The following is a 13,557-nucleotide window of genomic DNA, read 5'->3' on the forward strand; positions in this document are numbered from 1 at the left end:
AGGCTGAGAGGATTGTGCTTGACAGGCAAAAAGTTGAAGGAAATATAAATTTACCTCCAAGGACTTGGAGCAGACGGTTCTATTCACTCCTCCTGAATATTAAGTTTCATCTTCAGGTGGAAGTTCTTTGGCGACGTATTTCCCTCTGAGGAATCCCAGCAAATGAATGCAAGAGTTGATAAATAGTTTTCATTTTTACATTATCTGTCATCTCTGCCATAGTGGAAGAAATCAGCGGCCAGATTCACAAAAGCAGTTACGCAAGCACTTACGAACGTGTACATCTTTCCTCAATCTTTGACGGCTTTGGTTACATTTATTAAACAGTTTACGAGCATGAAAACTTTCCATTCAGCTGTTGTTATTGTTATAGACAGCCTCCTGGTGCTTCGGAGCTCATTAACTGTTTAATAATTGGAAACAAAGCCGCCAAAGATTGAGAAAAGATGCACAGGTTCGTAAGTGCTTGCGTAAGTGCTTTCGTGAATGTGGCCCCAGTACTTTAGAGTGTATTAATACTGTGCTGAGTATTTCATCACGAAGAAAGTGAGCTTTTGTACGGCTTTTATTGATCTCAGAGCTGCTTATGACAGCACATGACAGACCAATCAAAGAACAACTTAAAAGAAACAGAAAACGGGGAAAAAAGTCAGCTGACATGGCGTTAAAAGATATTTGAATAACGGATTTGCGTCACTCGTGTTCCTTAAATAGTTAACTGATACGCATGCGCCAGTTGCAGGTAGAGGCGTTTCCTGACTGCCTTAACGTCTATAGCTCCATCTGGAGACCGACGGACAACGTAACACTATTTTGACCATTCCTCATTCATGGCCCAGGGGCCAGATTCACGAAAGCACTTACGAACCTGCACATTTTTTCTCAATCTTTGGCGGCTTTGTTTACAATTATTAAACAGTTAATGAGCTCCGAAGCACCAGGAGGCTGTTTATAACAATAACAACAGTTGATTGGCAAGTTTTCATGCTTGTAAACTATTTAATAAATGTAACCAAAGCCGTCAAAGATTGAGGAAAGGTGTACACGTTCGTAAGTGCTTGCGTAAGTGCTTTCATGAATCTGGCCCCCAGGATGATACGACGCCTCGCGTACTGATTGCCTAGACCCGCGAGACTTGTTGATGTATACATGTCCGGTATTGTGTTCGGTTTTTGAACGAAGTGTTGAGGACTTGTGGTGTGGTCGGGGTGTGTTGGGTTCCTGGTGGGCTTCCAGTGGGCGTGGTGGGCTTCCAGTGGGCGTGTTGAGCTTCCAGTGGGCGTGTTGAGCTTCCAATGGGCGTGGTGGGCTTCCAGTGGGCGTGTCGAGCTTCCAGTGGGCGTGTCGAGCTTCCAGTGGGCGTGTCGAGCTTCCAGTGGGCGTTGTGGGCTTCCAGTGGGCGTGTTGAGCTTCCAGTGGGCGTGTCGAGCTTCCAGTGGGCGTGGGGGGCTTCCAGTGGGCGTGTTGAGCTTCCAGTGGGCGTGGTGGAATGGAGGGATTGTAGTGTCTGCTCGGGGCGTGGCGGGCTTCTGGTTTGCAATCAAGGAGTCTTGGAGTGGTTGGCTTGTGTTTTACGCTTGGGGCGTGATTAGCTCTTGATGTTCACTCGGGGCGTGGTGGGCTGTTATAACCCAGGAATTAACCTGATTCTTAACTATTCAAGTAATACACTTATGTTCTTAAATATATTGAATTAACTTATAACGCTTTCGGTAGGACGTGTTATTATATAAGCATATGGTTTCTATTAATATTTAATGAATTTAGTACTCATTTGAAACGTGTTTTGACTGCTTGTCATAGTTTATTGAGGACTATGTTGCTCTTAGCATACGATAAGTAGGCGACATTGTGTAGAGGCGCCTCACCATGTTGGTTGGAGAGCGGCTCAGGAGGTCCACGAGCCTTACAGTGAGTGAATGGTAACAAGGGGTGCTGGTGTGTGTGCTAGGAGGGTGTGGTGGGCTGCTGGTGTGTGTGCTCTGGGTGTGGTGGGCTGCTGGTGTGTGTGCTAGGAGGGTGTGGTGGGCTGCTGGTGTGTGTGCTCTGGGTGTGGTGGGCTGCTGGTGTGTGTGCTCTGGGTGTGGTGGGCTGCTGGTGTGTGCTAGGGGGTGTGGTGGGCTGCTGGTGTGTGTGCTAGGGGGTGTGGTGGGCTGCTGGTGTGTGTGCTCTGGGTGTGGTGGGCTGCTGGTGTGTGCTAGGGGGTGTGGTGGGCTGCTGGTGTGTGTGCTAGGGGGTGTGGTGGGCTGCTGGTGTGTGTGCTCTGGGTGTGGTGGGCTGCTGGTGTGTGTGCTAGGAGGGTGTGGTGGGCTGCTGGTGTGTGTGCTCTGGGTGTGGTGGGCTGCTGGTGTGTGCTAGGGGGTGTGGTGGGCTGCTGGTGTGTGTGCTAGGGGGGTGTGGTGGGCTGCTGGTGTGTGTGCTAGGGGGTGTGGTGGGCTGCTGGTGTGTGTGCTAGGGGGTGTGGTGGGCTGATGGTGTGTGTGCTAGGGGGTGTGGTGGGCTGCTGGTGTGTGTGCTCTGGGTGTGGTGGGCTGCTGGTGTGTGCTAGGGGGTGTGGTGGGCTGCTGGTGTGTGTGCTAGGGGGGGGTGGTGGGCTGCTGGTGTGTGTGCTAGGGGGTGTGGTGGGCTGCTGGTGTGTGTGCTAGGGGGTGTGGTGGGCTGCTGGTGTGTGTGCTAGGGGGTGTGGTGGGCTGCTGGTGTGTGTGTGCTAGGGGGTGTGGTGGGCTGCTGGTGTGTGTGCTAGGGGGGGGTGTGGTGGCTGCTGGTGTGTGTGCTAGGAGGGTGTGGTGGGCTGCTGGTGTGTGTGCTAGGGGGTGTGGTGGGCTGCTGGTGTGTGTGCTAGGGGGGTGTGGTGGGCTGCTGGTGTGTGTGCTCTGGGTGTGGTGAGATTGTGGTGCACGCTCGGGACCATCACAATAATTGGTACGTGTTCCAGCCCCACCGTGGGTGGGTGCCAGGCACTATCATCAAAGATGTGAGTGTCACGTGACCCTCTGCCAGTCACCACAGTCACAAATATCTCTGTACCATTATCATCATTATTTTTATGCTATATTGTAAACTTTTTGTGCTAATCATAGCAAAATATAGACCAGTCATAATGCTTTCCTTTTAAACTGTAAACAAACTATCTTGATTTAGTTTTTGTCTTTGAACAAACTGTGTGATAATGACTGGTGAGTGTGACACACACACACAGAGATCACACTAACGTGATGCATCAAATGAACAAATCCACAAGGGCCGTGACGAGGATTCGAACCTGCGTTTTATTCACTGATTAGTGTGGTTTGTAAGTAGACCCCGGGTGAGATGTTTTATTGTTATTATTGATACTGTAGGGAAGAGAGAGGGAACGAGTGAAGAAAAGAATGAGGAAAACAAAGGATAGTGAGTTGACAGGCAGCGACAGGCAGCGACAGGCAGCGACAGGCAGCGACAGGCAGAGACAGGCAGAGACGGCCAGGTAATGCAGTCTAGATGTCTGAGGCTGGAGGCCAAACTCGTGAGGCTTGCTGTACCCAATTTTCCCCAGTAATTACTGTTTGGTACGTGCCCAACATGGGCGGGTCTGGATTGGCATCAAAGAAAAGAGTGACACGGTAGAATGTGCCAAACGTGTTCAACACCCTCTCTGTGGGCACCACTAGAAGACTCGTCACCACACCCCCACCCGCGTCCTCACACGGCACACACGCCTCGCTGCCTCACATTACACCACAGGTCCTGCACATTTAATAGCCTCTCTTTCTGCACTCCCCCCCCCCCATCCTGTTCCATAAACCCCTTTCCCCAGAGAGAGAGAGAGAGAGAGTCAGAGAGAGAGAGAGAGTCAGAGAGAGTGAGTGAGTCAGAGAGAGAGAGAGTGAGTCAGAGAGAGAGAGAGAGAGAGTGATTCAGAGAGAGAGAGAGAGTGATTCAGAGAGAGAGAGAGAGAGTGATTCAGAGAGAGAGTCAGAGAGAGAGTGAGTGAGTCAGAGAGAGATAGAGAGAGTCAGAGTCGTCAGCTTCACAATGTACACATATAAGACCTTAGTGTAGGCCTGGATTATATTCAGGGATGAAGTGTACTTGCTAGTTGGACTGCAAGCTATTGCTGCCTTTGTAATCCTCCTTTGGTTGGTAGGCCTTAGGCGCAACACCACAACAGTAGTGGTGGTATTTTCATCAGTGTTCAGACTGATGCACTCAGCACTGCTCTACACAACACCTCTTGAGTATTTCCAACATTATTTTTCCCCTGCTCTATTATGATGCCATCCTGATAAATCTGAATATTATACATAAAAATGTAGATAATGTTTTATATCTTTTTTTGGGTTAGGAAAATATGACAGTTCCAACTGGCTTCAAATATTTATAAAGTGAATTATTCATTATTTTACCACTAAAAATTATCAAGGATGCCAGACATTGTTGTAGTGTAATTGGTGTGTTGTCTTCAGAGACCCGAAAACTCTTTTAAAAAGGTTGAGTGATAACTAGTTATCGTGTTGAAGGACGTGTAAGACTGTCGTGCACGCAGTTCATCTTCGAAGACTGCTGTAGCCTATACACCACACCCCTCGAAGGCTGCTGTAGCCTACACCACACCCCTCGAAGGCTGCTGTAGCCTACACCACACCCCTCGAAGGCTGCTGTAGCCTATACACCACACCCCTCGAAGGCTGCTGTAGCCTCCACCACACCCCTCGAAGACTGCTGTAGCCTATACACCACACCCCTCGAAGACTGCTGTAGCCTATACACCACACCCCTCGAAGACTGCTGTAGCCTATACACCACACCCCTCGAAGACTGCTGTAGCCTATACACCACACCCCTCGAAGACTGCTGTAGCCTATACACCACACCCCTCGAAGGCTGCTGTAGCCTATACACCACACCCCTCGAAGACTGACTGCTGTAGCCTCCACCACACCCCTCGAAGACTGACTGCTGTAGCCTCCACCACACCCCTCGAAGACTGACTGCTGTAGCCTCCACCACACCCCTCGAAGACTGACTGCTGTAGCCTCCACCACACCCCTCGAAGACTGACTGCTGTAGCCTCCACCACACCCCTCGAAGACTGACTGCTGTAGCCTCCACCACACCCCTCGAAGACTGACTGCTGTAGCCTCCACCACACCCCTCGAAGACTGACTGCTGTAGCCTCGACCACACCCCTCGAAGACTGACTGCTGTAGCCTCCACCACACCCCTCGAAGACTGACTGCTGTAGCCTCCACCACACCCCTCGAAGACTGACTGCTGTAGCCTCCACCACACCCCTCGAAGACTGACTGCTGTAGCCTCCACCACACCCCTCGAAGACTGACTGCTGTAGCCCCCACCACACCCCTCGAAGACTGACTGCTGTAGCCTCCACCACACCTCTCGAAGACTGACTGCTGTAGCCTCCACCACACCCCTCGAAGACTGACTGCTGTAGCCTCCACCACACCCCTCGAAGACTGCTGTAGCCTCCACCACACCCCTCGAAGACTGCTATAGCCTATACACCACACCCCTCGAAGACTGCTATAGCCTACACCACACCCCTCGAAGACTGCTGTAGCCTATACACCACACCCCTCGAAGACTGCTATAGCCTATACACCACACCCATGTACCAAAAAAAATAACAGGTATTTCACAGAGGGAAACAAATTATTTGTTGTTTTTGTTTCAGGGATGTACTGGTGCGTGGTGGTGATGGTGGTAGTGTCGGGCTGCGGTTCGAGCCCCCTTCCAGTGCGGGTGTCCGCCCACGCCTCCCACCAGGAGCGCCTCCAGGCCGCCCGCGCCCTTCTGAACGAGTCCCCGCTCATTGACGGGTGAGCCGAAGTAACCATTTTTTTAGTGCATAGTCACCAAAGGCATCCACAATCATGTCCTCATGTTAACTGTTCACCAAAGTGCATCCACAATCATGTCCTCATGTTAATTGTTCACCAAAGTGCATCCACAATCATGTCCTCATGTTAACTGTTCACCAAAGTGCATCCACAATCATGTCCTCATGTTAATTGTTCACCAAAGTGCATCCACAATCATGTCCTCATGTTAACTGTTCACCAAAGTGCATCCACAATCATGTCCTCATGTTAATTGCAAATCTTACTAATTCGGCGAAACAGACGATGCTCAAAATAGTAACATATAAAAGCATATAAGAGTTTTTACTGTTTAAAATGTAGTGTAAAGAACACAGGAAGCCTAGGGTGGGTATAATGGTTAGGATTTGTGCATATTTATGCCTAGGATTCGGTTATTTATGCCTAGGATTCGGTTAGTTATGCCTAGGATTCGGTTAGTTATGCCTAGGATTCGGTTAGTTATGCCTAGGATTCGGTTAGTTATGCCTAGCTTTTGGTTAGGTATGCCTAGGATTCGGTTAGGGATGCCTAGGATCCGGTTAGGTATGCCTAGGATTCGGTTAGGTATGCCTAGGATTCGGTTAGGTATGCCTAGGATTTGGTTAGGTATGCCTAGGATTCGGTTAGGTATGCCTAGGATTCGGTTAGGTATGCCTAGGATTCGGTTGTTTGAGTAGAGGTACTTTGAGCTATGCATCAATATCCGATAACATGTACTTGTTTTCTAAACCGGACACTGTCACACACCGGAAATATGGCACATTGATTTTCAACGTCGATACTGTCATTACTTCAACACAAGACTCTGGAACTCAGCCAACAATGAAGCAGACTGACTCCAAATCTGTGAATATCTTTTGAATGGAAGATACTGTCCACAAAACGTGTAAGCCATATTGTCCCTTTGATCTGAACAAAATAATAGATCAATGCCTGTTGTTGAAGCTTCTTATTCTTGATGGTAGGCGCAGTTTGCATGACTGCACGGGCACTACTGCTGGGTGTTCACATTAATGCATTCATAAATCTGTGTATCTATGTATTTACGTATGTAGCTTAAAGCCTAACATTTTAAAAGCACTACGATAACCTTCTGTGGTTGTTCAATAAATCTCTGAACTGTATGTTTGACTATTCTTTCACCCTGTCCATGGAGGACAGAAGAAAATGTATATATGCTGGTTAGCATTGTAAATGTGTGGCCACGTCTGTGGTAGAAAAAATAAGAATAATAATAAAAAACTGTTGGGTGACGCGTCACCGTGGTAGCCTGACTGTTGAAAATGACTAGAGTTGAAGAGTATTTGTTGTCTCTTGCTTTAGATACAGGATTACAACTATACAGGAGTGGCAACTCAACACAGGAGTGTGTTTGAGACACTTGCCGCACTGTAGGGCGAGGTGTTGTGTTTATGGTGTCAGCTGAGCGGTGGTGATGCGGCCAGGCACTTATTGACTATCTTTGTCTGTCAGTGGCGCCAGGTATATATATACACAGGTCACATGTGGCCCAATTTGTTGGTCGACCGGAGATATTTAGTCAGTGCTATGTCACATATGCACTTATTAAATAAGCCAATATTGACTGTAAGCCAGTGCGAGAACGGGTTGCAGTGCTTTGACTGTTTGAAGTTTTATATGTAATGAGAGATCACCTCCGTTGACACACACAAAGTAGCTGACAAAGAGAATACACAATTACTTCGTTCCGCTGTGAGGATGCTGCTCTCCACTGACAGATGACGTGTGTAATATCTTGAGGTTATCTTGAGATGATTTTGGGGCTTTTTAGTGTCCCCGCGGCCCGGTCCTCGACCAGGCCTCCACCCCCAGGAAGCAGCCCGTGACAGCTGACTAATACCCAGGTACCTATTTTATTGCTAGGTAACAGGGGCATAGGGTGAAAAAAACTCTGCCCATTGTTTCTCGCCGGCGCCTGGGATCGAACGCAGGACCACAGGATCAAAAGTCTAGCGTGCTGTCCGCTCGGCCGACCGGCTTCCCAGTCGCCGTAGGTGTCGTGTCATCAGTCATCGTTGGTGTCATCAGTCGTCTGTAGGTTTTTTTTTTTTTTTTTTTTTATATATATATATACAAGAGTTGTTACGTTCTTGTACAGCCACTAGTACGCGTAGCGTTTCGGGCAAGTCCTTAATCCTATGGTCCCTGGAATACGATCCCCTGCCGCGAAGAATCGTTGTTACAACCAAGTACACATTTTATTGTTGCGTTAAACAGAGGCTACAGTTAAGGAATTGCGCCCAGTAAATCCTCCCCGGCCAGGATACGAACCCATGACATAGCGCTCGCGGAACGCCAGGCGAGTGTCTTACCACTACACCACGGAGACTGCTAAACCAACTGAGTAGATCATCTGCGATCTGAGTAAATCATCTGCGAAACCAACTGAGTAGTGAACACTGTCGGCAGACCTAGCCACCCTGTTAGTGTGAATGAGAAGAAAAATGTTCTAGAAAAAGGCTTTTCAAAACAAAAGGGGCAGTAGAACCCTTCACCATATGGGTCAGGGCCTTGCAGGATTTCACAAGGGGACAAAGTAGGAACAACACCGAGACAGTGTGCCAATGTGAATCGAGAGAGAATCATGCACATGAGCCGCCCTGGCAGGTAAAAGGAAGGCGCCGAGAGGGAACAGGTCCCTCCTGAGAAGCCGGGCCCAAGGAATGGCACAAGTGGAGGCGGGGCAGGGGACCACCCCCCCACGAGTGGAGGCGGGGCAGGGGACCACCCCCCCACGAGTGGAGGCGGGGCAGGGGACCAACCCCCACGAGTGGAGGCGGGGCAGGGGACCACCCCCCCACGAGTGGAGGCGGGGCAGGGGACCACCCCCCACGAGTGGAGGCGGGGCAGGGGACCACCCCCCCACGAGTGGAGGCGGGGCAGGGGACCACCCCCCACGAGTGGAGGCGGGGCAGGGGACCACCCCCCCACGAGTGGAGGCGGGGCAGGGGACCACCCCCCACGAGTGGAGGCGGGGCAGGGGACCACCCCCCCACGAGTGGAGGCGGGGCAGGGGACCACCCCCCCACGAGTGGAGGCGGGGCAGGGGACCACCCCCCACGAGTGGAGGCGGGGCAGGGGACCACCCCCCCACGAGTGGAGGCGGGGCAGGGGACCAACCCCCACGAGTGGAGGCGGGGCAGAGGACCACCCCCCCACGAGTGGAGGCGGGGCAGGGGACCACCCCCCCACGAGTGGAGGCGGGGCAGGGGACCACCCCCCCACGAGTGGAGGCGGGGCATGGGACCACCCCCCACGAGTGGAGGCGGGGCAGGGGACCACCCCCCACGAGTGGAGGCGGGGCAAGGGACCACCCCCCCCCCCCCCACGAGTGGAGGCGGGGCAGGGGACCACCCCCCCCCCCCCCACGAGTGGAGGCGGGGCAGGGGACCACCCCCCCACGAGTGGAGGCGGGGCACCAATAATCCTATAGAGAAAGACGCCAGTTTCAACATGTAAGGTCTGGGTGCGGGACAGACAAGACATAGTAAGTAGACCCCAGAGTCGACATAGAAGACAATACTAGTCTGATATTTCAGCATAGTAAATAATACCAAACTGATATTTCAGTGTAATAAACAATACCAAACAAATATTAGAGCATAGTAGTCAATATCAGACAGATAATTGAGCATAACAGGCAGTACCAGACATATTTCAGCATAGTAGATATTACCAGAGTGATATTACAACATAGCAGACAATACCAGACTGACAACATATAAGAGGCCAGCAACAGCACAGGTCACACAGCATCGCTCCTGTGCCAAGTAAGTCCACTACGGGCTCTCCATAGCCCATGCTACTTGGAACTTGTTCCGAGTAGCTGAATCTATAACAGCAGCAGCAGCAGGACTGGCCCCCACTCTAAACCAGAGCAGGTTGGCGGCAGTAAGCCACAAAATTTGTGCTGCACCAGTTAGGAATCATCACTTCAGTTGACCTCCATCGACACTCCTCCGCATGAATCTGCATATTGCCTGACACCATTTAATTCCCGCCCGGTCACCAGTTTATAGGGGGAAGGGTAGAGAGCCGTGTCCACGACGAATATTGAACTAGGATAACGCCGAGGCCCTCTGACTGTTCCTAATACTGCAAGCTCCCTGTCATGGATTACCATCCACTCTGCATGACTGACCCTCTGACTGGAACCTCATCTTCGCCGATGACAAGCCATTTCCCACAATTTAAATATGTATGTCTATATGTACAAGAGGGAGAATATGTGGTTGTGGGACCGAGGCTTACTGCCCTCGTTACCAAACATATCGTGAGGGAAATTATTTTTCAACTATCAATTAAAATTTGATTTTATGTAAACGCGATTCACGTGTTTTCACAAGTTGTTACAGCATTGTAATTCATGAATACTTTGATAACATATGAAGATGTTTATTAAATGACCCCAAAAAAGTATAAAAACAGAATTTTTTCATTTTAAAATTATTATATATACTGTAATACAATTTGTGAAAATGATAAAGCAAAACAAATTGTAAAGTATAAAGCGAGAACAAATACCTGGTGAAGCTGTCCGTTGTGACCACCGCGCTCTGTATTGATCATTCACTAAACGAACGTTAATTAGACAAAAAAGGTTAATAGCCAATCATCAGCCTATTATTTCGTCTCATAATAAATTAATAAAACATTTTGATTGACAACTGCAGGATAACTGTTCCTGTCTCTTGAGTTTCCATCAGTCTGTTGACCTCGTCCGCCAGACCTGGCCTGGCGCCGCCTCCTCCTGCTCTTACAAACGCAATTTAATAGTGTTATGGGTTTTTATACTGTAAGTGACAAGAAAGACACGTTAGTTTGTCGGATATTGGATGTTTTATAGAACCTGTCTTTCTCACGTGTCTCCAGACTGTATTGTGGGAGAGGAAGTTTGTATGGGATTACAGGATGGGGTGGGGGGGGGGGGTGAGACATTTGCAGCAGACATATTTATTTATTTATTTATTTATTTATTTATTTATTTATATACAATAAGGTACATTGGGTTTGTGAGAATACATAGCATAGTACAGTATTTACTCTTGTAAAGCCACTAGAACGAGCAGCGTTTCGGGCAGGTCCTTAATCTAACAGATAATTTTAAGTAGGTAAATTCTATCAGAATTAATAAAATAACAAATACATTGCAAGAAAAAAAATGAGATGAGAGAGATTAGTAAGTATATTAAGGCACATTGGTATATTAAAGCTCTAATTGATTACATTGACAGCTTGATTGGTAAATTAAACAAGATTAATACACATACTTTAACCCTCCTCTGTCTTGTCTCAGTATTACCACTGATTTTCCCTGTCAATTGCCTGAAATATACTGGAAAAGACTTGAGTAAATTTGTTAAAGATGAGCGGCCCTTAGTAAAACTATTGTGTGAACCCTCTAAGGAGCCGGTCGGCCGAGCGGACAGCACGCTGGACTTGTGATCCTGTGGTCCTGGGTTCGATCCCAGGCGCCGGCGAGAAACAATGGGCAGAGTTTCTTTCACCCTATGCCCCTGTTACCTAGCAGTAAAATAGGTACCTGGGTGTTAGTCAGCTGTCACGGGCTGCTTCCTGGGGGTGGAGGCCTGGTCGAGGACCGGGCCGCGGGGACACTAAAGCCCCGAAAACATCTCAAGATAACCTCAAGATAACCTCCAAATCTTCACAACGACTCCAGTCAATTTTTAAATATGCAAGACAAGGATCACTAAACTGTTCTATACATTCTTAAAACAGCCAAGGAAATACTTTGTCTGGTCCTGGTGATTTATTTCAGATTTTCCTGGTTGATTAATAACGTCCTCTTTGGTAATCACTAAACTTGTCAACTTTTCTTACGTGTTCAGCTGCTACATTACACATACCCTTATATATTACACATATACATATTACACTCTTGTCTAGTAAACACACAGATGCAAACAGAAAACGGAACAGAACGTCACTTTTGCGAGTCGATTTCATTTCAAATTACGTCCAAATTTGGCCATAGCGCATACCAGCCAAAAGTGACGTTATTTTTAACTATCGCGCTTCCCACTAGCGCGCCGCAGACTTTGACATCATCGGGCCAATGGTGCTGGCGAGCGTGCGGCGACGCCTAAATATGTGTACTCATTTCAGTTTTCTCACCTTAATTCTGGTGCTACGTCGTTCGTTTTGGTATCATTGTGTTTGCAATTAAATTCCCTGCAACGGTATATGCATATAATGTCCAAAAGCCTGGCGAGACTCCCCACAGCAAAGCCTAAAGTCGGAAAAGTTACCCGTGAGCGCCCAAAATCAGTAAAATGTTTATACTCGTTTCAGTTTTTTCGCCTTAATTCTCGTGCTACGTCGCTCATTTTGGTATCATTGTGTTCGCAAATGAATTCTCTACAGGTGTATATGAATATAATGTACAAAAACCTGGCGTGCCTCCCAACAGGAAAGTCTAAAGTTACCCGTAAAGGAGCACCAAATTGTACACTGCAACCTAATGTGTATACGCGTTCAGTTTAATAACATCAATTTTCGTGTTATGTCTTTCATTTTCGTATCAAATTGTTCGCAATAAAAAAGGCGCGTATTGTAAAACTAGTCTCATAAAAATAGAGCAATAACTGGAATTTTAACAAATATTTTAATTCTTGAAGCTCATCCTCATAATTATTTATATCTTTCCAGTGTTCTAACATAAATTTTTGTGTTACATCTTTCATTTTGGTATGAAATTGTTCGCGACATAAAGGCGCGCAATTTAAAACTAGTCCCAACATAATAGCACAATAAATAGAATTTTAACAAATATTTTAAAATTTTGACCAGAAACTTATAATCATAAAAGTGTTCGGACATCAAGTTTCATTATACATCTTTCATTTTGGTATCAAATTGTGCGCATTCTAAAGGCGCTTATTTTGATACTATCCTGAAGTCGATTGGATAAAAAATGAATTTTATACAAATATTTTTGTAGTGGACGCAAGTCCTGTCCAAGACTAGGATTCTGAAGGGTTGGATAATGTACTTATTTAAAATTCGACCCATTTATTTGTCATTATCAGTTACCTTAGCTGTCTCAATTTTCCATGGCCCCAGGCATCTCTTTAATCTGTAGTTGATATCTATGAAGAACCCCCTATTGCATTTCTCTACCTGCCCTCAAATACCTACTTCAGAGTTTCTTTAGACTTTTCAATTTTAATTTTGAACATTTCTAACTAGCTTAACAAATTGTTGCTATAGATTGACTACCTTATTCAAAATTATTTTGTGTATATCATTGTTATTCGACATAATACATATTTTTGGTATACTGCATTCCTTGGCTTTACTATGAATGTTTTAAATTAAATTGTTTGAATCGACGTCGTAATTGTCAAGTCTGTCACCAGTAGCAGGTCCGCCGAATGTTTCCTTTAAGAGAAGTACGTATATACGTCATAAAAACGTTTTAACAAGATGTAACAACTTTATTACAAGTTATAACAAGGGAAACAGAGGCACCGATACGTTCTGTGTTTGCAGGGCGCCTTTCTCAGCTTTTCCGAAACTTGGTAGCCTAACATCTTTTTATCTTTGCACAACTTTTCTGTGCTACGTTGGATTTCCTTGTTATCACTGTTCTCTAACTCACTCCCTAATTCAATGTCAATATATTGTCTTCCTGTTAGCTCGTACTAAGTCTACA

The 13,557-nt window shown here is 47.3% G+C and overlaps 1 protein-coding gene across 6 annotated transcripts in view; it reads left to right on the forward strand.

Annotated features, from left to right (window-relative positions):
• The window catches only part of LOC123760898 (dipeptidase 1), a 181,091-nt gene that overhangs the window by 62,779 nt on the left and 104,755 nt on the right, over window positions 1–13,557 (forward strand). For all 6 annotated transcript variants that reach the window (XR_011229383.1, XM_045746715.2, XM_045746716.2 and 3 more), the window contains one exon: window positions 5,675–5,819. Coding sequence is in view for 5 of the 6 variants with exons in the window: in XM_045746715.2 (XP_045602671.1) it covers window positions 5,677–5,819 (143 nt within the window). In the remaining variant the exon portion in view is untranslated. The remainder of the gene's footprint in view (window positions 1–5,674; window positions 5,820–13,557) is intronic.

Source organism: Procambarus clarkii, chromosome 3 (assembly GCF_040958095.1).
Source record: "Procambarus clarkii isolate CNS0578487 chromosome 3, FALCON_Pclarkii_2.0, whole genome shotgun sequence".
NCBI classification, from domain to species: domain Eukaryota; kingdom Metazoa; phylum Arthropoda; class Malacostraca; order Decapoda; family Cambaridae; genus Procambarus; species Procambarus clarkii.